This window comes from Pelodiscus sinensis, chromosome 5, assembly GCF_049634645.1.
Source record: "Pelodiscus sinensis isolate JC-2024 chromosome 5, ASM4963464v1, whole genome shotgun sequence".
Taxonomy (NCBI): Eukaryota; Metazoa; Chordata; order Testudines; family Trionychidae; genus Pelodiscus; species Pelodiscus sinensis.
In genome coordinates, this window is record NC_134715.1 from 112325841 (window position 1) to 112352370 (window position 26530).

At 43.3% G+C, this 26530-nt stretch overlaps 1 protein-coding gene across 8 annotated transcripts in view; it reads right to left on the reverse strand.

Annotated features, from left to right (window-relative positions):
- Positions 1-26530, reverse strand: part of PPP2R2C (protein phosphatase 2 regulatory subunit Bgamma) — a 320765-nt gene that overhangs the window by 128253 nt on the left and 165982 nt on the right. For 2 of the 8 annotated variants that reach the window (XM_075930767.1, XM_006128215.4), the window contains one exon: positions 12500-12651. The exons of the other annotated variants lie outside the window; for them this stretch is intronic. In XM_075930767.1, the coding sequence (XP_075786882.1) occupies positions 12500-12548 (49 nt within the window). In that variant the 5' untranslated portion in view covers positions 12549-12651. The remainder of the gene's footprint in view (positions 1-12499; positions 12652-26530) is intronic. 8 annotated transcript variants of the gene reach the window in all.

A 26530-nucleotide genomic window follows, 5' to 3' on the forward strand; every position in this document is an offset into this window, starting at 1 on the left:
AATGTTTATGTCTAAATTTGCAATGCTTTGAAAAATCAGCAAGATAAAATACTGTATCAAAGTGCTTCTTTTTATGAAGACATTTATCATTTTGTAGGAAAAAGTATGACTGTAGTCCTGGGATGTAACAGCAGTAATCCATTCAAGTTAGTCAGATGTGTGCTTGCATGCAGCCTGCTGGCAGGGGGAGGGGACGGTTAGGGTTAGGGTTCTTTGTACTTACATTTGCAATACAGGCAGTTCCCGGGTTACATGGATCCGACTTACATCGGATCCCTACTTACAAACGGGGTGAGGCAACCCCACACTAGCTGCTTCCCCCCAGCAGAACAGGGAGACGCGAAGCTAGCGCCACCCCCAGCAGACCAGGGAGACGCGGAGCGGCTTTTCTCAGCAGTCACCTCAGCTTGAGAATAAAGGACTGAGGGAAGTGAGGTGTGGGAGAATAAAACTGAGCTCAGGAGAAATGTTTGGCTAGAGTTTCCCCTACAATATGTACCAGTTCCGACTTACATACAAATTCAACTTAAGAACAAACCTACAGTCCCTATCTTGTACGTAACCCGGGGACTGCCTGTACTAGAAATAGCATGCTGGTTAACAGTGAGACTGGATCCTGTTAAAGATATTCTTTCATAGGCAATAAGGTCATTAGACAGGGTAAATTTTTCTATCGCTGCTGGACCTATGATAATTTCCACTACCTGAGAATTTGTCCCACAATATTAATTAAAAACGTATGCATAAGCACCATACTGTAAGAGTGGTATATGTAAAAGACAAATTATCTGGATACCCCAAATGAATAAAATATTAGGCCACAGAATATTCTTCATGTAACTAACTGAAGAATTTTCTCAACCTTATTCAATATAACTGTTTAGACGATTCAACTCAAATGTTTCTTGCCTGCTTGAATCTGAAACACTATCTGAACCCTGTATTTTTTTTCAGCAGGAAATTAAGTATCTTAAAATGGAATCGAATTTAGCACAGTTCCTTTCGTCTTGGCTAGATGGAGACTCTTATTTCAAAGCGTACGGAAGCTGCTTAAGAAACATGAAATTCGCAGCTCAAACACTGGCTTCAGCAACTGTAGAATCCATAAATAGCAACTTTATGGAATACTCTCCTGTAACAGGCTAAATGAACTCTGGTGACTGGCAGTCTGCTGGAAAAAAATTCTATTTCCCCACAAGTGGATGCTGTGCATGTTGCAGTAGAGACTGACTGTTAATTATATAGCACAGAGCATTAATGGATGATCGTTAGGAAAGTTGGCTGGCTGGCAGCATTTTTTCCACCTGCTTCTGGTACAAGTATTTGGTCTCTAAGGACTCCAGTGCTCCCTTATGTAGCAAACATGCACAGTATGGGAAAAATCTATGATAGAAAGTTCTTATTTTATTTTCTTGAGGATGCACAGCATCATCCCAACTTCTAGTATCAACATTGGTATGTGAGGAGGCAGGACCTAGCAATCAACAGAGATTCATAATTAAGATGGCTTCATTTCCATGGTTCCAAGTCCAAATGCATATAGAAGATGGGCATGGCTTCCAAGCCTCTGCCTTCCAAGTGGACTCCACTGCTAGGCTGTCATTGGTGCTTTAGCAGTGGAAGCAGCTTCTCCATTGATGAGGTCATGAGGGAAGTTAGAACTGCACATAGAAAAATAACGTACATAATGGGTACAGCCTTGGGAGGGGAACAGCACATTATGGCAGCTGGTTCCTGATGTCTTTTTCCTCCCCACAAACAACTTCTCTCCATGATGCGGCTGTGGCACGTTAATTATGCAAAATGGCCTAAGCCAAGATATGCAGTGGTAGGAGATGATGCCATGTAGCTACTTTTCTTTCCACAGACTCTTCTCCACTTCTTTTGTGCTATCTGCTCAACTATTCTTCCTCTCACAAGGGAGGAAGCACATGGTTCAAGGGGTGGAAATATATTTTGTATTTCACAATCAATAGTAAGTCTCCAGCCACAGCTCTCATGTAATATATAAAGGAGAATGTTTGTATGTCTGTGCTTTAATAACTTGGACACTATAAGAGCTACCACAACCAAACTTTGCATGGGATAACCTTTCCTCCAGGAGAAGGTTTTAAGCTACATTTGGACCCAATCTGGGTCTCGCCCTGCCCCCTGCAGCCCCGGGCGCAAACTGGGGTGCCCCTCCTACATGTAGCCTCCCAGGATTCGCCCCCTCCCGCCCGTGAGGTTACATAACTGACTCTCTTCCCCCCCCTCCACCCCGCTGGCATGCAGTGCCCCCACCACCATGCGCACAATGCCTCGGGCACCCGCCCTGCTCCCCTGCGGCACCTGCAGCCCCAGGCGTGAGCTGGGGCGCCCCTCCCGCGTGTAACCTCCCCTCCACCCAGGGTCACTCCCCACCTGCCACACCCCCCTCCAGAAACCAAAACCAAAGCCGTCCTGCCTTTCTGCTGAGCTCGCTGGCCTTATCCGAGCAGAAGGAATCCGTGTGCCTGCTGCAGCGCCGGGGCCGGGTTAAACCCTCATTGCGTTACACTGCTGTGAAGCCAGCCAGCTGCTGTTCATACTGTGAGTGGGGCTCTTCTGGGTCTGGTTCCAGCCATCGGGGTTAGATGTGAGCTCTGAGCTTTTGCTTGCCAAAGCAGGGCAGGTGGATCCCTGAGCCAACCTTGCAAAGAGAATCCCCTGGCTGCATGACTGTGTACTGTTCCCCGGGGGTTGGCTGCTTGGTCCTGGGGGGAGGAGGGTCCTGCTGCTCTCAGAAGGTCAGCTGTCTGTGGCTCTCGGGGTCCACTGGCTCAGGGTCCCCTCCTTTCCTAAATTTTGTTCCTCCGGTTTCCCAAGCAACGCTGGGTAAGTCCAGCTAGTGCAGTTATAGAAGGGGCTGACTACAGTAGAACCAAGGCAGTTCAATACACATGCACAAAAGGAAGTGAGGAGGCTGCACAAGAGGTACTCCCTGGGCACAATAAAACTGTACTCTAGCATGGTTCCGTATGGCCAATGTGCAGGGATTTTTAATGATGAGGATCCAATGGCCAAACTTCTTCTCAAAGAGTGGGTAAAAGCTCTAGGGGAGACTACTACTGCTTTGAGACTGCAGCGCTGGCCTCGGCTTGCATTATATACTGAACCGTCTCCATGTAAATCCTCTGTCCATGGTCTGGATTTACCGCAAAGGGAAAAAATTTGTATAAGTCATATTTCTGTGACAGTAAGTGTACATGTGTAGATGTTAGTAATTTCTACAGCATGTGGGTATACACATATATAACCGGGTTGGAATTTAACCTACAGTCAATGGGTGAAATTCTTGCTCCACTCAAGTCAATGGCAAATCTCAAAGATTTCACTACTTTTTTTTTTTTTAAAGTGAATACAATACAAAAAAAAAGTGTGAGGCTCATAGCAAATGCACAGCAATTTAATGGCAGCAGTATGGTGAAATAAAATTTCAATGGTTATTAAGAAAAGTTTACCTTAATATATTATTATTAATATGCTTAAAGAACAGACTGAAATCATAAATTTAATAATCACCATCAGGAAATGTTCCATTGAGTTTCTAATCTATTTAATGTTTACAAATTAAAAGTATTTTCCATTCCTGTGCCTGTATATATTTGAGTGCAATTCACAAATACAGTATGCCCAGTAAGGACTATTCAATCATTTCTCTCTTCCACCCATCTCTGGGTGATGGATGATTTAAAGCATCTCACAGTCTCTCTCACGACACAACAAAGTACATTACTTGCTACACTGCACTATTTGTCTTTGCCACATATTGCAGGCCTCTTTTGGGCCCCCATATAGACCACCGTATTGTGAAAATAAAAGGAACAATGAACAAAAACCCTGTGTCCAAATATCAAAAAATAAGTTGCCAATAAACTGCTCCAACCACTGACCCCCTAAAGCACAAAGTAGTTTAAACCTACCATATCATATTGGTTGGGGTCATTTTGGTTTTTTCCCCCTAGTCTATTGACTCAATTGTGTCCTTAGATCTCCAGTAATGGTTCAAAATGTGAATGAACATAAATGTTACACTAGCAGCATCCACAGTGAATGGTTGGCCCACCCAAATTCTTCCATTCTCCAAAAACCATGCATCACCAAATACACATCTTTTATAGATATTACAGTAGATAGGCATGGTTTTACCAAACACAGAGCTAGTCAAATACTTGTATTGTTTTGCTTAAAATGCATGGATCTGGAGATCAATATAAACAGCAATTGACCAGGAACAGAACAAAAGAGTCTTGCCATTTATATTTAAACTTATCTGCACCATAAGCAGATAATTAAGATTTGCAGATGTATATAGGTTTAGTTTATAAATATATAAACACACACTCCCTTCCTCCCTCCTAATCTGGACTTTTTTTTCTTTTCTGTTGATATTATTGCAGGAAAACTAATAAGCAGATTTTGCATTTTGTTTGAAATGAACAGAGGTCATCCCAATTTCTACCAGGAATAAGTTCCAAATTCATAGACTGGGTGCTCAGATTCTGTGGCTGAGACTGAATCTGACAAGAAAGAGCCTGTTCATCTCGTCCTGCACACATGGGTTACACTCTTGGAGTTGACCGTTATATTGTTTTAGTCAACGTAGCCATCAAAGGTGGCCATAGTCACATAATGTAAGGCAGCTTCTTGGGTCACTGGGACCAGACTCAGGGAGGGCTTTGCAGATTAGGATCCAGGCCTTTAGTTGGACTTAGTATTTCATGGCAGAGCCAACTAAGAGCACAACACACGTTGGGGTGAATGTCTGGATAGCCTTTGTGGTTGAGCATAGGATTTACTGTGTACTGAACTAGCTGTAGTTTTTAATGTCACAAATGCATCGATCACTGTGGCTGAGACTGAATCTGACAGGAAAGAGCCTGTTCATCTTGCCAGCTGCAAATGGAAAAGGGTGCTTCTTGTGACCCTTTCTATCTGGGTATCCAGAAACTGTACGGAATCCACATGCATAATGAAGCTGAAGGAAGATCCTGTCAGTGCAGAGTGATATTACAGAGGTGGCACATTCTTCAAAGTGCTTCCTGCTCCCCAAAAGCATCACCTTTTGTCTTTTCAGGACTCAGTATCAGGCAGTCACTCGTCATCCCATTTCTGACCTCAGCCAAATCCTTAGGCCAAGTTACTATACCGGCAAGTTACTGCACAGAAAGTCAGTCTCCAGTGCTGTAACTCCCAAGGCGTCCACATTGGCAAAGCACTTCATGCTCACTTACTCCACAGTTGCACTCTGGGTAAGCCACCTTGATGAGAAGCATAGAACTTTCTGTGCTCTGGATACAGCACTAGGAGGACAGTGTGGACACTTGTATTGTTTGTTGCATTCTCACTGGCCTTTGGAAATGGCTCATAATCCCTCAAGTCCCCTCTGCTCTTTGTTCAGAACTCAGTCTCCCCTGCAGGAAAACGCATATCTCTTTTCAGAACTCCATTTTGGACAGCCTGCAGTCTGTGACGATTTGTTCCGGGACACAGAGCAAGCCAGCCAGATGGAATGCTTGTATTGTTGAACACAGAGATAGGTGCCTATATGTATAAGTGAAAGAGATTGCTGTACAAAGAGCAGAGGACGGAGGTGGAAGAAGGGGCTGAGATGCTGGGGTTTTCCCCTCCTCCTGCCTCAGGAAGGGTTATTTCCTGACATTGTCTGAACTTAAAAGACAGCATGCTGACATCCCCCAAACTACAGTCTTCCCCCAACCCTGCACACACACACTCCCTGTCACTTTCCCCTCTTCCTTCAACTCCTGTTGAAAAGCAGCTGTCAATGTAGCAGGATGACCATGGAGCCACAGGATTGGGAAACCTGCATCATGTGACTCCAGCTGCCCAATGCAGCTTTGCAAACCTTTCCCAAAACCCCCTACAGCCAGATGTACATTGGGATAGCTACCACAATGCACTGTGTTCTGTGTGTTGCAAGAACTGCTAATATGGACACGCTCCACTGACGCAAGGAACACAGTGTGGACACACAACAGCAGTTTCCCTGTAGAGCTCTGAGCAATGCTATAACTATCAGCACTTTACATTTGCCTGTGTAGATGCAGCCTTAGATAGATGGAAGATGGGGTGAGGGGAAGTGACTTAAACCTCCATACCATTTGCATACTGTTAGCAATTTTTGTTCATTATGTGTCACAAACTCACTCCCCTTCTGGCTTCATATACATGAAGAACAAGAGTGAAGAAAAGGATGGTTCCCCACCCCAGGATTAAATATAGTAGGAAGTGAAGATGCAAGTGTCCATCACACCTCTCTCAGCATAGTCCTAGAACAACAGGCAAAGGTGTTCCAGTGTGATCTTGTTAACTCTATTACAACTTATAGATGCAGCAGGGAATTCCATGACTGATCCTATCAAAAGCTGTAGAGAGCTCTAGCAATGCCAGTCTGGATACTTCCTGTCAGTAAACTGTTTAGCTGCCTGCTTGCATGTGCAAGTGCAGTTTTTTGCCCATGCTTATGGCTATGTACTTTTTTAGGCTTTTTTGAAATAATAACCCTTAATATCTGTTATCTACAACTTACTACATTTCTGAAATTATATGAACTAAGAAAACTCATCTGCTATACAGCCATGACTTTAAAAGTGCTTTTTAAAACATTATTGGAGTAGTCCTAGAGCATTTTTTATTAGCCAGATAATAGTATAATAAGGAAGCAAACAGACAACATAGTCTGGGAGTCTTCCTTAGGAAGCATTATAGTGGCAATAATAAACCATCATTTATTGGCTTAATGAAAGAAGAGAGACTGGTATGGACTGTATTGTGATGAAAGAGTATAACTAACATACCATTGCTATAGAATACATATTTTTGGCCACATTTTACCTTGACTTTATTGAAGTCACTGGGAAGATAACAAGTGAAGACAGAATGTATCCTACTTACTATTTTTAAATTGTTGACTATTGGGAGGAACACCCCAACTTGTTTAAATACAATGTAAGCAGAATATGCTCCAGCAATACAATACCGTATATATCCTCTTCAAATATTTCTTCTCATAGTCTCTGTCAATTTTAAAAACAACAATAGCTGCTGCTTTGATTACAGCTCAAGTGCAGTGTGACTGATTTGTTACTCTGGGTTGAATCACCCTGAAAGAGAGCTTATTGGTTAAAAAAATGCTGACTACCATAGCAACTAACTTGTGACCTAGCTACTGTACAATAGGTATTTCTTTGCTTGAATCAGAGCCACAACTGAAGATAGCAATCTAAATCTGAGTCTGGTATCACAGTACTGATGCCACTGGAGTTACACCAAGGACTAATATGGCCTATTCTCTGTAAAATTATTTTATGCATACCTTTTTTCTTGGTATGTTTGGTGCTAAGATGTAGAACCAAATCCTCAAATATTTATCTACTGCAGTATGTCAGTAAACTTCAGTATACAGACACAGCAAGGCTACGTCTACACTGGCATGATTTTCCGGAAATGCTTATAACTGAAAAGTTTTCTGTTAAAAGCATTTTCGGAAAATCGCGTCTAGATTGGCAGGATGCTTTTCCGCAAAAGCACTTTTTGCGGAAAAGCGTCAGTGGCCAATCTAGACGCGCTTTTCTGCAAAAAAGTCCCGATCGCCATTTTCGCGATCGGGGTTTTTTTGTGCAAAAGAAATCTCTGCTGTCTACACTGGCCCTTTTGTGCAAAAGTCTTTCGGAAAAAGACTTTTGCCCTAACAGGAGCAGCATAGTATTTCCGCAAAAGCACTGACAATCTTACATGAGATCGTTAGTGCTTTTGCGGAAATTCAAGCGGCCAGTGTAGACAGCTGGCAAGTTTTTCCACAAAAGCAGATGATTTTGCGGAAAAACTTGCCAGTCTAGACACAGCCCAAATGTTTATTCCATGGTACTGATTCTGCATTGTTATACTTACCATCAGACTCTTTGGGTTGTGTATATAAAAGCCCTAATAACCACTGAAATGCAGGACTGGAAAGAACCTCAAGAGGTCATCAAGTTTACCTAGACAATCCACAATAGGGGTGTGTCTAGACTACATGCCTCCTTCGACGGAGGCATGTAGATTAGCCAGATCGGAAGAGGGAAATGAAGCCGCGATTAAAATAATCGCGGCTTCATTTAAATTTAAATGGCTGCCCCGATCTGCTGATCAGCTGTTTGTCGGCAGATCGGGGCAGTCCGGACGCGACGCGCCGACAAAGAAGCCTTTCTTCATCGGCACAGGTAAGCCTCGTGAAACCAGGTTTACCTGTGCCGATGAAGAAAGGCTTCTTTGTCGGCGCATCGCGTCCGGACTGCCCCGATCTGCCGACAAACAGCTGATCAGCAGATCGGGGCAGCCATTTAAATTTAAATGAAGCCGCGATTATTTTAATCGCGACTTCATTTCCCTCTTCCGATCTGGCTAATCTACATGCCTCCGTCGAAGGAGGCATGTAGTCTAGACACACCCTAGGTGTTTCTCTAGTCTGCTCTTTAAATCTTCCCATGACTGGGATTCCAGTCCTTAGAAACTTACCTTTACACTTAGAAAGCTTTTTCTAATCCCTGAATCTATATCTCCCATGCTGAAGATTCTCCTGCCTTCAGTGGACATGGATCACTGTCCTCTTTATAACTGCTCTTAACATGTAGGAACATGCATTAAGTCCCTTCTGTCTCCTTTTCACGAGATAATACATGCACAGTTTTTTCAGCCTTTCCTCATGGGTCAGGTTTTCCAAACCTTTTATCATTTTTGTTGCTCTTCTCTGAACTCTCACCAATTTGTCCACATCTTTCTTAAAGTGCAGTGCTCAGAATGGGACATAGTACTCCAGCTGATTCTACTGTTACGCCACAGAATGATATTTGCCTTTTTTGGAATTGCATCATGTTGCTGACTTATGTTAAATTTGTGATCCACTGTAACCCTCAGATCCTTTTCAAAAGTAAAACTGTAAAGCAAGTCATTGCCCATTCTGTAGCTGTGCATTTGATTCTTTGTAAGTGTAGCACTTTGCAGTGGCCTTTATTTAGTTTCATCTTGTTGAATTCAAGCCAATTCTCCAATTTTTCAAGGCTGTTTTGAATTCTTAAACAACGTGCTTGCAACAATAACTCTTGTATCTAGAATCAGTGAAACCCAAATGCCATTTCATTATTTGGAGCTGTTAATTTCCTTTGACTCATTCCAACGATTCAGCTGAAAAGTGGCGTAACCCCCACACCTACTGGGCATAGTGCATAGTTCCATGTAGTGGCACTTAGACCATTTACAGAGAGAAAAGAATGGGTTTTTCTTTATAGCCTCAGGTGAGCGCCAACTGGTTTTTAGCTCAAGTGGTAGATGCTCATGCACTAAGCTCCAGAGGTCCCAAGGTTGGTTCCACCTGTTGATGTTAGAGTGGCAGATACCCATTTTGTTACAAATTGCTGTAATCTGCGATTATGTAAGCTAGTAATATCATTCCAATAAGGAATCTATGCTTCTAGTTATCAACCTATGTAATTCTTGTAAGTCTCAAATGGGAGTCGAACCCTTCCCATATGAAGTACACACATCTTATGGAAACTGGAGTTAACACTCCACTTTCAAACCATGTTTTAATTTAGTGCAGAACTGCAGTGTGTTTGGTAAAATTATTTAGAATTCCCTCTTTAGTTATCTGACAAATTATCTTAATAAATGGGTACCAATGAGAAAATCAAGGCAAGCAGTTCAAGTGACTTACTGTAATGGGGTGGTACCCTTCTTCCGTGAGCGCCCCCATCTGGTAGAGTGTGTGCGCCTGCATTCTCCTGTTTGAAGCTGAAAATCTCTTTAATAACTCAGCCCTCTGGCCAAGTCACACTGAGAGTGAAAAATCCATATCCCTTCCGGGATATACCTTTAATAGAGGACCATCTTGGTGCCCTCTATAGAGTTTCTCAGTCTGTTCCCCACTCGGCGAGAGTGGTGCCTAGAGCTTCCCTTCCTGGAGTCAGCTCCTTGCCCCTAGCAGAGGGCTTTACATCAGTTCCACACAGTCCACAATAGTACTCCAGCGCTCCAGGGTGCTGTTGCTCCGTCAACTAGCCCCCCCAGTCTTCACTCCTTGAAATCTCCAGCACCCAGCTGCCTCTGGTTGTGCAACTCCTTTTATAGGCCTCCCTGGCCCCCTGATTGGCTGCTTTCTCCGCTACCACTCTTTCCAGCTTGGAGGACCTCTCTATGGTTTCTCTAGGGCAGGGTGTAGAAGTACGGCAGAGCCTCTGGCAGGGGACCTCAGGGCCTTGGCTCACCTACAAAAGCCACATTCAAGGTCTGTAGAAGAGCAAAAAATAGATCCCAGCTCTCTTAGGTTTAAATCACAAAATCATTTTTCCTCTCCAAATCTCAGAAATACTTGTGTAGGCCTTAAAGACACAACAGATTGAGGGTTTTTTTAATGCTGCTGTAATGCTTAGGAACTCCAGTTATGGACCAAGGACCACACAGTACTATGTGCTGCACAAACACAGAACAAAAAGACAGGTCCTGTCCCAAGGAGGAGACATTTTCAGAATGGAAATGTTTTTTTTCCCCTCCCCTTTTCCTCACAAACATCCCAATCTTGTATTAAAGCATAAGCCAAAGACTATGACAAATTAGTTTGAAACTGAGGACTGGTCTACACTAAAGAGAGCAAAATAACCCACAGCCATAAGCAACATAGCCTTCCAAGTGTGTTTCAATCCTGCCTTCAATCCTGTTGAAGAAAGTCTCTTTTTTAGCCCACAGAACCCCTACAGAGCTTTGCAATCAAAATGCTGTCATTTTACTAACATCCATAAAAATATGCAAAGTCCTATATGTGTTGAGCCAGATTCTGCTCTCACCAGAGTAACTCCATTAAACACAGGCAACAAGGAGTCCTGTAGCACCTTATAGACTAACAGATGTATTGGAGCATAAGCTTTTGTGCGCAAAGACCCACTTCGTCAGATGCATGTAGTAGAAATTTCCAGAGGCAAGTATAAATATGCAGGCCGGAATAAGGCTAGAGATAATGAGGTTAATTCAGTCAAGGAGGGTGAGACCCACTTCTAGCAGCTGATGTGGAGGTGTGGAACACCAAGAGAGGAGAAACTGCTTTTGTACTTGGCTAGCCATTGACAGTCTTTGTTTCATCCTAAGCTGATGGTGTCAAATTTGCAGATGAAAACACTCTTCACTCACCTAACTGGAGAGGATGATTTGGGCCTATCTATATAAATGCACAAGTCTCTTACACAAGTAAACAACATTTACTTTATCTTTTGTGGGTAACTGAAAATTACCAAGCAATTTTCCACAAAAAGGAAGTAATCTGATGTGACCATTAATAGTTATCTTAATTGGTTTCAATAATTAAAACTTATTCAGTATTTTCTAGGTCTTCATAATAAGCATAACTGAGGAACACCTAAAAGCTCCTTGCTTGTGAGCAGAAAGAAATTAATGAATCACTGTTGTTTAATCAAGCAAACCCATTCTACCACCCGTCCTGAAAAGTGCAGAACTGCTTGCTGATGGAGGTAGCCACCGTGTTTTGCAAACAGCTATATGGATCACTGAAAGAGACCTACTAAACAAAGATGCAGGATAACCTGACAGGTTTTTGGTGTTGTTCAGTAATTACAGTAGGATTTGGTTCTGGATTGTTCCATCCCAAGTCAGTGTCTTTCCCATAATATTTGATATCCATCTTCCTGAATGTTCTGAGGTTTAGCAGCTTACGACAGTTTATGCAGTACAGGGAAACAGGCAGTTCCATATGCAGTTCTAGGCTGGATAAGAATATTTGCAGATGTTACTGTGAGTTGAGTCTGGGTTATATTAAGAGTTTGGAGTGAAGCAGCAGCACGGACTGTTTTTGCCATTCTGTATTACCTATCAAAGGTTTCCAGAGCACTTAGCAAATAATTAGGCCTTGCTATATCCAATGAAGGGTGTTAATCTCATTTTCCAGATGAGCAAACCTCTGCATAGGAAAGGTAGGTGACATGTTCCAGAACTATCACATATTCAGTGGTGAGCAGGGAAACAATGCTCCCTAAGTATACATGTGCCACAAGTGACAGAAGAAGCGGTTTCCTGCAGTTTTCTACACTCAGCAAAGAAAACTGTTGACAGAAGATGGCAGGCAGACAAGAGTGAGACCTGACTAAGGAGGAGAAAAGTGAAGTCTTATCTACCTTTATTTTTAAATATTTGGTATTTATGTCACCTATAAAGAAGCCTCAGGCTCCAGGTAACAACTCACAATTACAATAAAACACATGCAGACTCTCGAGAGGTCACTTCTTCTAGGAAGCAATTGCTTTCAAAAATATCTTTATTAATTGCATGTATCATAAGGTGACAATACATTTGATAAACTGAATACATCTTTAACACTTTGTCATCTTCTGTGGCATCTGCAGTCCAGTCACTGGGAGGACTCCCTGTAATCAATCAGCCAGCAGGGGGGAAACAAAACAAGTGACGGCACCCTTACCTCCAACCCCATCTTCAGAATCAATCTCGTAGATGCTCTCCCCTTCCATGTTCCCAGCAGGGCCAGGCTGAATGCAAGGTTTTCTAGCGGTGATCTGTTTCAAGCTCCGGAAGGAAGCTGCATCCACACACTCTGAAGCCAGCAAGTAGTATCTTTCAAACAAAAATGTAAAAATAAAGCCATTGGATTATTTCTGCTAAACTTTTTGGAGTTTGCTTTTTCCTATCCCTGCCCCCAAAATTACAAGATCTTCTGTATCAACCAATTCTGATGGCAGAGAGCCTCATGTTGGGCCACAGAATATCCCTGGGCAGCTCTAGGAGAGTGAAGTTTAGACACAGAAAACATTCCAATTCATCCAGTGGACATTCATCCACAGACAGGTTTAAAGATTGGAGTGCACAGAAAAAGGACAAACAAAAGCCCTCATGTGTCTAAAGATAAAAAGAAACAGACAGCAGGCAAGTCTCACTCCTTTTCCCAGATTGGACCTAACCATCTACCTCTTTCTATTAGCCTTCTCCAATCTACATTTTTGTTTCATAGTAAATGTTGTTTCCACATCTTTCTTTTTAAAACAACAACAAAAACCTCAAATGAATGGAAAAATATACTGATAATCAAGAAGTCCATTTCTCAATGCCTCTGAGTGAAAGAAACCAAAATCATTAGAGCGGGGCGGATTACTAGACTTGTTTTTTAAGGAAGAGGTGAAGAACAATTCCCAAACTTCACAAACCAGTCTAAGATGCTCATGATGTATATGAGAGGTGAAACCATAACCACTATTCCTCTCTAGGTATGAATTTTGCAAGCCTATTAGACTTAGAGAAGAAAATGTAAAATGAAATACAGTATTATGAACACACTGGCAGACCTGTGTCTTAGATGAGAGAATTGGGATAAGATAGAGACACAGAAGATTGAAGAATGATGTCTTGGATCCAATATATAATGATCTGGCTCACAGAACACAGGTCAGGTATTACAAGCAAACTGGAGCAAGTTATAGAGCACTGCATTAGCAGCCTTCAGCCTTTGTCCGTTTCACATCAATGAGTAACTAATTACATTGATAAATCTGTGGCACCAAACTGAAGGTCCTCCTCTTTTGCTTTCCCATATCATTAGGACGCCAGCCAAACTGCACCATCCCACAGCCTTTTACAGAGAGGGCTGAGAGGGGGACAGAAAACGTTCATGGTGACAAGTGAATTGGGCCCATGTACATTTTGACATTTTCAGTTTCTCTTCAACTTATTAAAAACTGGAATGGAACCATCAACAAATCAGTGTTTATACATATACTAGAAAACTTATACAAGCGCTATGTCATTTTGCTGGTAAAAGAAGTGCATACCTAAGTGTTTTACACCAGACGATCTCTACATCTTCAGTGCTTCAGGCTTTCCACTCTGCTTCTGAATGTTTTTTGTCCACTTCGCTCTGGTAGAGCCAGCTCTTTCAATGTGGGTATATGCCATGTTATACTGCATACAAACCACTGCAAATCTCAGCAAACATTCCAGGGAGTAAAAGTTGTAGGGCACCCTTCTTGTAATGTTCAGGCCTCTCAAAGCTCATTTCAATGCTCCAAAGAAAGTATTTTAAATCAAGGCTCAAGTTCATCAAAATGATTACATCCATCATTGGCTAGAGTGTGAGGATTGAAAAAAGGTCTATATGGTAATACTGATTTTCAGGACGAACCCTCTATTACAACAATTCTAAGTTTGATAAAGAATCCATGATAAATAAGTCCCATTTAATAAAAACATAATATTTGAACATATTTACCAAACAAACAACAACATCTGGATAAGTGTTCGCTTTTGAAATATTTTAGATGCCATATATAGATCTTGCATATTTTGCAAAAATGTTAAAAATTATGGGTCCCTGATTATAGGACTACAGAACCATCAACCATTCATCCCAGAGCTTCAAAAAAACTGTTTTATTCTTTCCAGGATTTAGTAATGTTTCTATAAACAAAATGAATTTAACTGCATGTTTTTAAAGTTTGCAGTGCAAATTCTCAATTATATTTTTCAACTAAAAGTACTTGTAAATTCTCATTGTGAAAACGTTTCCTGGTTCCATTCAGATCATATCATTGTAAACACTGATTGGATAGATTAGTCCTTCTGTCAAGAGATATTGTGATGAGATTTGTATGAAGTGGCTGATGGCCAGATAATATAACACAGTGTCTAGAAACTAAAGAAGTTACCTTACCAACTGAAAGGTGGGGTAATATAGACACATACTTCTGTGTCTACTGCCAAAAATGTCAGAGACAATGACTTGAACATGTCTTGCTCTGCCAGCCCTGGTCTACACTAGAGCTTTATTTCAAAATAACCCCTCTAAGTTCAAATTTATAAGCGGAGCACCAACACTACTAAGCCCATTATTTTGAAATAAGGGACTGCATATTTCAAAATCTGTACTCCTGTTTTTTTCAGGGAATAACACTAATTTCAATTTCAAAATAGCATTAGTGTGGACATTCCACTTATAAATTACTCCCCAGAGCAATTCGAACTAATTACTCCCTAGTGCTTCCTGGGGCTGAAGGCGAGGTAGAGTGTCCACATTAATGGAGCCTGCCTCGGACTAAGTTTGAGGCTTCTCTGTAGTGGGGACATGCTATTTTGATTTTGTAAAATTGAGAGTTATTAAATTGAATTTAGTTATTTTGAAATGGCTTCCAAGTGTAGAAATTGCCCCAAAGACTAGATAACAAAGACCCAAGATGCTGTTTGGGCAAGAAAGTAAGCATAACTATTCTCACTTTTGCTCTATACAGGCAGTCCCCGGGTTACGTACAAGATAGGGACTGTAGGTTTGTTCTTAAGTTGAATCTGTATGTAAGTCGGAACTGGCGTCCAGATTCAGCCGCTGCTGAAACTGACCGCCAGTTCTGACTTACATACAGAATCAACTTAAGAACCCCAAGCGTCCCGAAGTCAGCTGCTGCTGAAACTGATCAGCAGCTGATTCCAGGAAGCCCGGGGCAGAGCAACTCTGCCTGGGGCTTCCTGTAGTCAGCGCTGGTCAGTTTCAGCAGAAGCTGACTTGGGGACGCCTGGGGCAGAGCAGCTGGGGTGCTACTGGACCAACCCAGCAGCACCCCATCTGCTCTGCCCCAGACGTCCTGATTCAGCCGCTGCTGAAACTGACCAGCAGCGGCTGAATCAGGACCTGGGGCAGAGCAGCTGGGGTGCTGCCGGGTTGGTCCAGTAGTGCCCACGGGCGCTGCAGGACCAATCGGCAGCACCCCAGCTGCTCTGCCCCAGAGTCCAAAACAAAAGCCTGGTCTGCTGGGGGGGGGGGGGAGAGCACACTAGCTGCGCCCCTCCCCCCCCAGCAGACCAGGGACACGGGGAGCAGAGCCGCAGCGGCAGCGGGGTGCCGCGCCTCTGAGGCTTTGCTCTGGCAAAGCCTCTGAGGCGCGGGACCCCCCGCGGCTGCGGCTTCAGTCAGGGTGCCTGTGGTCTGCTGGGGACCGTCCCCAGCAGACCACAGGCACCGGGTCTCATGCGGCAGCAGCGGGGGTTCCCGCGCTTCTGAGGCTTTGCTCTGGCAAAGCCTCAGAAGCGCGGGAACCTGCCCGCTGCTGCCGCTTGGGTCCCGGTGCCTGTGGTCTGCTGGGGACGGTCCCCAGCAGACCACAGGCACCGGCACCCAAGTGGCAGCAGCAGCGGTTCCCGCGCTTCCGAGGCTTTGCTCTGGCAAAGCCTCAGAAGTGCAGGAACCCGCCCGGTGCCCCTGGTCTGCTGGAGACGGTCTCCAGCAGACCAGGGGCACCGGAGCAGCTTACGAACGGGGCTTTCTCGCCCCGACTTCCGGGGCGAGAAAGCTCCGTTCGTAAGTGCGGATCCGACATAAGTCGGATCCGCGTAAGTCGGGGACTGCCTGTAATTGTCTTTTTTAACCAAAGGATATGCTGTCAGAAGAATATTCTCCTCAACCTGTACTACTTAACGGTATTAACATCTACTTCATTTTGTTCTATTGTCATATCAGGCAAAGAAAAGAAAACTGAAGGCAAAATGTTCAATATATATGATATAGATGTTATGTAGCTTAATATATTTGTCTCTGTGTAAATATATTTATGTGCCTTTGTCAAAACCTCCTTAATATAGCTCATTTTATAGTGCGGTAAAGGTATTAAAATAAATCAAGTTTATATCTCTTCATGAAAACATGTATGAACAGAGGAGTAAATTACAGCGATTCCAAAGTATTAAATACATAACCATTGATAAAATACAAATACCTAATTTTAATTGTTATAGTATGGGTGCTTCCTAAATAGCAAATTGTTAATGGTGTACTGGTAAATTAATTCCCAGACAACTCATCTTACTCTACTTACAAAATCATCAGTAGGACTATTATTGAAAATGAGCGAGGTGAAGAAAAAAAGGCAAGCAATAAACTATTTTTAATCATGTATTATTTTACATTTGTTCCTTTTCTAAGATACTAATGGCTTTTCTTTATTTCATGCTTGCTGAATCTCTCCACGTTGCATCTGCACAATGGTTGCTATTAACAACACTTCACCCATAGTTGAACCGTTTTTTATTTAGGTGGGAAATACCCTATTGTTTTGTTCCATGGCTCTGAGAATTTTTTTAATTAAAAACTGAAACCAAACTGCTGCAGCACTACTGAAAACCTACAGCTTCTCCAATGTAATCACAGCAGCAAGATAAAAGCATAGAGGTGGAATTTTTACTGCAGAATTCCTCTGTAGTTTGCTGTGTTGGGGATTAGCTTTGTTTTCTATATGAGACACTTGGAATGTTAAAAGCTAGCCTTCTAGCTAAGAAGAAAAAACAGAGGAGCAGCAATGTATGGGTCATGAATGGAGTTAGTACAGAACAGAAGTTGTGCACTGATGGGTTCCACATATTTCAAGGTTCTACACGTTCCAAATTTGCAGGTCACAAAAAAGTTATTCCCTTTGGCCATGTTGTCTTGTTTTTAAACAGTGTTAAGTCTCCTTTTTCAATCTTCTCCATGCCTCCTCCTTTCCATCACACAATGGGCACAGTTCAACATCCAGTTCCAGAAGGCAGACCAATAGTGTGTAACTTGTGACCTAGGCACATTTGTGTCCTTTGAGGTGCTACACTGTTACATTCAAGGGTGACTGTATTAAGAAAATGTGTATTTGATTAGGATCTGAAAGTGAAAGCAAACAAGTAGTTCCCCGGGGAAGGCAGGTGGTACAGCTCCCAGTACCCATGCCTCTTCCCAGAAGGAGCCAGGCATCAGCTGGCAATGCCTCCTGCCTGTGAAACCCGACTCCCATAAAATGTTCCTGGAGGCACCTGCTTGCTGCTGCCTTGGAGCTTCTGACTCTGCTGCAGCTCCTCAGCCCAGAGGTGACGTGTGAGACAATCACACGCCCTCCCCTGCACCTGACCTTTCAATTGTGCCCCCCCTTCTCCCAAGAGTTACGCATCATCTTTGACAGCTAGACATATGCAGGTCACCTCTGATCCCTTTGTGCTGCCTGAGCCGCAGAAAATGTGTCCTAAAGTACTGATAGAGGCCCCTTGACCTTTTTGAACTAACATGTTTGGCCATCTGGCTGGAAAGGTTGAACATAGAACTGAAAGATTAATGCTTGGTAAAGTACTAACACTGCCTTACAGCTACATTTCAAAATACAAACAAGAAAATATTCAAAATCAGTAAGGTGCTTTTGACAATTTAGAAATGTGTAAAAATCATGGCATAGAAAAAATACCCACGAAGACACTGCAAAGTAATATTGCTAACTTAGGTATCGATCAACAATGGTAAAACTATGGCAGAGCGTGTTTCAGCCAGAGATGAAAGTAAGTGGGTGTGCCCAAGTACGTCGCTCCACAAGAGCTGTCTGAGCTGCAGCAAAAGCCAGCAGGAAGCTATTTAAAGAGCTGGCAAGGACCCGAGTTGCAACAGGACAGTACCTGTAAGAAATTTCAAGTTACTTTCACTGCTGATCTCAGCGTAGGCCATACAAGCCCTTGCAGAATCCCTCTTATGCACTGCTGAATCTTCACTGTTGTGACATCTGAGCTAGCGAGATTTATGTCTACACAAGGGGCAATAACGCTCGATAACTGCAGTGTATGCATATATTAAATGAAGCTACAGGGTCAAATGCAAACTCTGGACGGCTTGCTCATGGTTCCTATTAAAATCAGTGCATGCGCTCAGTTCTTGAGTTAGAGCAAAATTTGCCCCACAAAGGGGAGGTAACTAGCTTACAAACTAGTACAGATTCTCTTTGCCAAAAATTATTTTAAATCTTTGAAATAAGTAATTCTAACTTAAAATTGTTTCTATTTTCACAGTTGATCTCTCTCTGAACAATCTTGCTATATATGTCAATCTGTTTTTCCCGCAGCAACTATAAAATCTTTTGCTTGCTTCTCTGTCAATACATATTGCAGCCACTACAAAGAAAATTATTTAGTGCATTAAATATCTGCATTCCTTGTGTTCACCATTCAATCTCACTGCACTGTAACACTACAAAACAAGTACAGCACAGCACTTGCATTATTTTCTGTTTGGAATGTACTGCTCCTGAGCAACTGGGAGTCTTTACTGTGTAATGGGGTGGGGGAGATTTCTGTTTTGCTAAGTCATCCTTTTGGGGGAGGTGGAATTAAGAATGAATAGCTTCATTCGAATATGGTAAAACACCAGAATGTCACTCTTCCGTTCCTTATGGCTGCACAGCATCAACAAAAGTTCAGAGTGAAGACAGCAGAAGCAGCAGTGAGTGAGTGACTGACAGTATGGATGCGATTCTCCTGCCCATTTACCATGACTATATACACTACAATTAGGTCAAGTTGTCTCTCCATGATAGAATACTTTAACGGAAATGATTCGTTCTCTGTTACCTAGGACTAATCATTTATTCTCTGAGCCTCAGTTTCCCTGTAAATCAAAATGTGGATGGTTTATGCTAGCATTCACAGTGGTGTTACAGGAATAGTTAATATTTATAAAGCACTTTGACGATGTTAAACATTAATTAGGACTATCCATTGTGTACTACATATTCACACTAGTGGTATCAAAATGGAATTCACTGTGCAGTATCAAAAGTCTTTATTTAAAAAAGTGTCAGAAATAGAAGTTCCTAGAAAAAAGGGTGAGAGGATGGTTTAGTTTGGATGTCTTTTCTATAGCACACTATCCATTAGTTCGTGTCACATGGAACATTCCTGGAAACTTCTACATCCATACTTTAAAATATACATATTAATTAATGCACAATACCACCATAGTATTGTTATAATCAATAACAAAGCCTTATCTTGAGGAAACCTTTTGCCCTGGTGGCTATTCATTTCATTAGCAGAGAGAGTTAAGTCACAATCTAATCATACCTTAAGTCTGACTATATTATTGTGCTGCAAGTTACAGTAAGGTTACATAGCAACAGGATATCTATTTCTAGGTAATGGGATTGTATTCCCAGTCTGCCAATTCAACGGCAGAAGATAACAATTAATCTGAGGACAAAAACACAGAAACAATAAAGCAAGTGTGTAATTCACACAAGCATACAAAAATTGCTCAAAAACATATTTTAATAGAAACTGAATAAAATCTGATGTCCAAATAAAGATACATTCAGAATGAAACAGGAAAACAGATGAAATACAATAAGCCTCAAGTCAGAAACAATATGGGTATATTTACAAGCCTGCAGAATATGAATCCTTTGCTTTTCAGAATGAGCATAGCTGATGGGCTAAATTAAATATATAATGTACACTCCGAATATTTTCTCATTTTCTTTAACATTAGTGCTCTGAGAATGATGGAAAGCTGAATTTATGTCTAGCTGCAGCTTTTAAAACCAAGTGAAATTTAGTTTGTATGCTAGAACTGTGGAAATCAATTCTTAATCTATGACCTTGCTTACCACAGCTTGAAGCCTTGCAATAAATAAATGCCTTGAGCCACAAATAAGAAACATTTGGTGAATCAAAGAGACAAATAACACAAATCTATATGTGTATATATAGCATTAGAAAGGTCATGTAAAATACAATATTGGCTCCTATCTTGCTCTAATGTAATAATGTTTGAAAGACAGGACTCAGTAATTGGTTGCATTTATACCCAGGTGGTGAAAAGTCACAAATACCTATTTTCTTTTCAAATGACAATGTTTCATTGGATTCCTTGCAGCCTGCATGGCATTTTAATACATGCAAGTGCTTTGAAATACAGAAACTCCAAAGGAGGTCTACTTTCCTTTGTGCTAATAAATGCAAAAGTCCTTTTCTAATTCACTTTAGAGTTTCATCATGAAATTGCTTGCTAATTTGTGCGTGACAAAAGGGGGGGGGGGAGAGTCCAGCCTTGTGTGTTAATCTAAACAGTTGCAACCTATTTGTATGCACATACTACTCCATCTTTCTCTCCCTTATCTAACCTGTACCTCTCAACTTCTCTCCTTCTTCCATTATTTCTCTAGTTGTATTAAACCAAAATATGGGATTAAAAACAAATCTTACTCATATGAATAACTCTTCTCTTCAGTAGTACTGCTGGTATTCACTTCAATGAAGAGTGGAAGACAGAGGCCCTACAGTGATAGCTGATTGTTTATTGTGCTCTTTTATTTATTTTTTTAAATAAAACATTTAAGTCACACACATCCTTTTTACAGTATATCTTACTGACCCTACACAATGACAATAGGATTTCCTGATTCCATTCAAGCAGCAGAATATTTTAAAAATTAGCTAGTATGAAATAGTACTATTTCCAGCCAATTTCCCTTTTATTAATTATCTCCTTTCTGTTACACCGCGACTCAAAAGTGACACTTATTTTTAGACGAACATACTACTTCAAGTTTGCACAGTGGGTATCCAAAATGAAGATGGAGATGCTTCCCTTGGTTTTTAACCTCATATCATATAAGGTAATCTAATATGAAATGAAGGAATCTGGAGAGCCAAATCAATCCTCAAATAAGATTTTTATGAATATGTTCCAAATGGAATAAACTAGGCTGGAACGTAATTTTGATTTGCTAGAATTGGATGCAAGTTTTGACAATGTCACGAGTGCACAATCAGGCCTTTAACGATAACACATTTGTAACACATGACATATCCATGGTCTGATCCTAATTCCATTGAAATTGGAAGTTTTGCCATTGACTTCAATAGAACATGATCAAGAAGCAATTAGAACTAGTAATTAACTAGTTAATTGGTTAACCAGTTAAATGTAACATTCAGCCCATTAACTGATGGGAGGGGGGGGAGAAAAGAGTGGTGTGCGGGCTGGAGCAGCTCTGTGCGGTGTGTCCAGGCTGGGCCTACTGTGGAGAGGGGCTACTCCAACCAGCTGAGTGACCTTGAGTGCGGTGGGCTCCATTGGGGTTAGAACAGACCCCTGACCACAGTGGGTGGGGAGCTGCTTCAGCCCCCACCGGTTAATTGGAACCAGTAACTGGTTAACCATTCACAAGTAGTTTAAAATAAAATGCCAGTAGAGAAAACCCTAGACCAGTGGTCTCCAACCTTTTTACAACCAAGATCACTTTTTAAATGTCTGGGCAAGCCAAGATCTACCCCATCCCTTCCCCAAGACCTCACCCCTTCCTTGAGGCCCCGCCCTCTCAGTTCCCCTCCTCTCCATCATTTGCTGTCCCCAGCCCTTACTCACACTGGGTTGAGACAGGAGGTGCAGGAATGAGGGATTTGGGTGTGGGAAGGGGTGAGAGGTGCAAGCTCTGGGAAGGAATTTGTGTGCAAGAGGAAGTGCAGACCGGGATGCTGGTTCAGGGAGGGGGGGTCCAGGCTGGAGAGTGTTGGAGTCAGGTGGAGGATTGGGGTGCTGAGCAAGCTGCAGGCTTGTGGCTGTGAGCGTGCAAGAGTTTAGGCTGAGGTGTATGAGGGGCTCAGGGCAGGGGGATTGGGAGTATGATGGGCTCAGGGCACAGATTTGCAGTGTGTGGATAGTGCAGGAGTGTTGTGGCACAAGACTGAGGATGTGGGGGTGCAGGAGTTTGGGGATGTGAGAGGCTCAGGACAAGGGGTTCTGGTATATGATAAGCTCAGGTTTGAGGTCTAGGGGGGTGCAGGAGTGTTATGATGCTGCAGTCACATGGGGCTTGGCCCCAACTGGGGACTTGTTGACTAAATTTCATTTTAAAATAAAATATGTCAAACATAAAATGTTTCAGCATTGTCTTTATTTATGAGAGGGGCGGAGAACCTCTTTTGAGTCAGGGGTCACTGACCCACAGAAAAGTCAGAGGGGCCACACAAGTGAGATGCAAAAAACCCAACCCCCCCCCCCAAACCAAAGCCTCATTAATGTGGCCCCAACTGAGACACCTCACTCCCCTGACACTCCAGCCCCAGGCCTGATTAACTCTTCTGGGGTTCCAGGGTTACTGGAATTTGTGGGCCTCTCTACTATCTGAGGTGGTGCCAAAAATGAGGGATCCAGTGTGCGGGACAGGGCTGCCAGGAGTGGGATAGAGATGGGGGTAGAAAATATGGTACAGGAGCAAGCTGGGGGTAGGTGTCTGGCCAGGAGGAAGAGAGGGAAGGGGTGCTGTGGGTGTCTGGTCAGGGGGCAGGGTCAAGGTGCTGGTGGGGTTTGGCCAGGGGGTAGGATGCTGGTGGGGGCCTGGGAAGGGGGCAGGAGGCAGGAGCAGGGTGCTGTATGGTGTCTGGCCACTGGGAAAGGTGCTGGTGGGGGTTTGGGCAGGTACTTATGGGAGTCTGGCCAGGGGGAGGGGATAGGGACAGCTCAGCCGGTACCTGGGGATCCTGCAGCTTTGCGCCAAGTCTGGGGACTCAGGAAACATACTGGTTGCTCCTCCCCTCCCCAAAGAGCCAGCACAATTCCTAAAAAGCCGGGGCTGTTGTGCCACCAGGGGCTTCCTTCCCCCTGCTGCTTTCCTGCACAGAGGGGGGGAAAGAAGAGTAGGAGTCCCAGGACTGCGCGCCAGCTCCAACTTCTCAGGAAGTGCGCTCTTTTCCTCTGCTCCAAACGACAGCCGGCGAGCTTCCTGAGAAGTTAGACTTGGCACGCAGTCCTGGGACTCCTACTCCTCTACTTCCCCCATACACACAGGAAGGCAGGAAGCACAGGGAAGGAAGTCCCTGGTGCATGACACATCCAGCATTTCAAGAAGCACGCCAGCTGTTTAGGGGAGGGGAAGAGCAGCCCACATGCTTCCTGAGATGCCAGACCTGGCTCACAGCTGTGGGACTCCCCCCCTACACACACTGCAGGGAGCCAGTGCTACCTCCATTTTTGCGGGAGGTAGCATCAGCGTGGGGTCCTTCTTGGGGCAATGGGGGGGGGGGGAAGAGAGCTTGAATACCTTGCGATTGACTGGTCATGCCCCCACAGACCTAGGCCTACCACACTCCCACCAATTTCAAGTTACCCAAGCAATCTGAATATGAAATTTCATGTCCAGCTATGTTATCAGAGAGTGCAGGATACTTTCAGGAACAAATTACAAATATTTTCAGAAACACATATTTAATGTTATAGAGAAGTCTTTTAAAACCTGTTCTCCCAGGTAATAATAATAGTTTCCACTTATAGAGCATCTTTCATGAGAGGATCTCCAAGAAGCTTTACAAACATTTTAATTAGGACTCTTCACAAGGTGGGTAGCGTTAGCATTCCCATTTCAAAAATGAGGAAACAGACGTACAGCAGTTAACTTGCTCAAGATCAGACACTAAGTCAGTGGTACAGCCACAGAATAGAACAAATCTCCAGAGCCCCAGTCCAGTGTGCTAAACATTAGAGAACATCTCTTGCCTACGTTAGGGTTACCATGTTTGAACTTCAAAAAAAAAAAAAAAGAGGACACCTGGTGCCTGCCAGTGCTGCTGCAGCAGTGGCTGCTTCACTCGCACGGGAGGCTGAGCTCGGGAGCAGGCAAACTCGTCCCCGTGCATGCCAAGCTTGGGGCTCTGGCTGCTGCATTGCTGCTGCCGGGGCTGCCACTGCCCCCGGTGGCTCTCATGGTGCAAGGGGACGCCCCATGCCGAGCTCCTGTTTCCCCACCACACCTCCCCAAGATACGCGGCAGTGCGAGCTCCCGTGGTGCCACCAACCAGTTGGAAGCCCGGGCTGCTGTGGAACAGGAAAAGAGAGTGGGGAGCCAGGGAGGCTTCTGGCTGGGGCCTGTCCCGGCACATGAAGTTCAAGGCACCAAGGGGAGAAGTGGCATGGCTAGAAAAGAAACCCAGGAATCCTACTTCCCAGAATCCCTTCCTTTCCCCTGCCCGCCCCACCAAGCACCAGCTCCCACAGTCCTCACGGAGCAGAGACGGGAACCCCCACATCTGACCCACTGCCCATCTACAGGAAAGGAAAGAAGCCAGAAGTTTTAATGCCCAGTTCCCTGCTCTAACCCAGTGCCCCTGCCCTCCCCCCAGAACCAGCCATCCCCCTGCCCTCCCTGCTCTAACGTAGTGCACCCATCCCTCCCTCGGAGCAGCCCTCCCCCACTCTAACCCAATGCCTTTACCCTCAACCAGAGTCAGGCACCCTCAGCCCCCCTGCTCTAACCCAATGCTCCACTTCTCCCTCAGAGCCAGACACTTCCAAGCCCCCCTGCTCTAGTCTAATGCCCCACCTCTCCTGCCGAGCTGGGGACATAACCCTCCCCCACATCGGACCTGCCCTGGGTCTCACTGGAGCCTCCTCCACGGCAGCCACGCACTTTTCCCACCAGGCGCTAGAGCCTAAACAAACACACCTAATCTCATTTTAAATCATTAGAAACTATGGCCCTGATTGCAAGCTCAGGGCCTGTGTTCACAGATTTGAATCTCTAAGTGTAAGGAAACAATTTTTAACCTTAAAAAGCATATCCTGTTTACATGGCAATACCATTAGAAAATAATTTAAGATGCAATGTTTGTGGCATAAAGAAGTGCACTCACTGATAAACCTACAGCAGCATATGGAACTATCTGCTTGAATCTGTCTTCAAAAGAAAAAAAAATCGATTTATTATAACTACAGAGACCAGCCCTCCTGTACAATGATTTGTGACACATATTGATTTATAGCACTATTTGAAAGGGTTTTTTTTTACATTTAATCAATTAAATGAAAAATGGATTGTAAAGTAAATAAGAGTAAATCATGATTCAAAATACCATTTTAATGCATTCTACAGACAATTTTCATCCATCTATGTTTTTTTCAGATGGAAATATTTTGAATACCTACAGTTTGATTTATTTGTATCCCTTACACAAAGCACTTCAAACAAGTCAATCAAGCTAGAGAGAAAAAAGTAAGAACTATGGGAAGACTTAAGAGAAAGAGATTCAGTGGTACAGGCAATGACAATAACAAATGACCTTTGCTTATAGACATCTTGGTCACATGTACACTGTAGCCTGTAAGCCTATATCTTCTCCCAAACCTTGCTTACAGCTTATATACTTTCCAAAATTTTAACTGTTTTACTCTGTTTTAGCAGTAACGCAACAGGCCTGCAGAAATCTTCTGTAAGAAATTAGCTTTGGCAATCAAGTACGTAATAAGTAAGGTTGAACAGAGTGAGGTATAAGGTAGCTTATTAGTGTGTGTGGAAATTTCCAGTCTTGTCGATAAGGCCGGGTCAAAACCACAAAGGGGGCTAAGAACACTAATCTAGAGTAAAAATACATGTTGGACATTGCGTTATTTTGTATGACAAGATCAGAGAAACCCAAAAATATAGGGAGAGGCATCCTACACACACACACACACACACACACACACACACACACACACACACACACACACACACACACACACCCACACCCACACCCACCCACCCCCAACCATCTGGAGTTGCACAACTCCTTAAAGCCTGGATAATAGAGGTCATAAAGGCATCCCACACACACACACACACACACACACACCCCCCCCCCCCCAACCATCTGGAGTTGCACAACTCCTTAAAGCCTGGATAATAGAGGTCATAAAGGGAGGTAA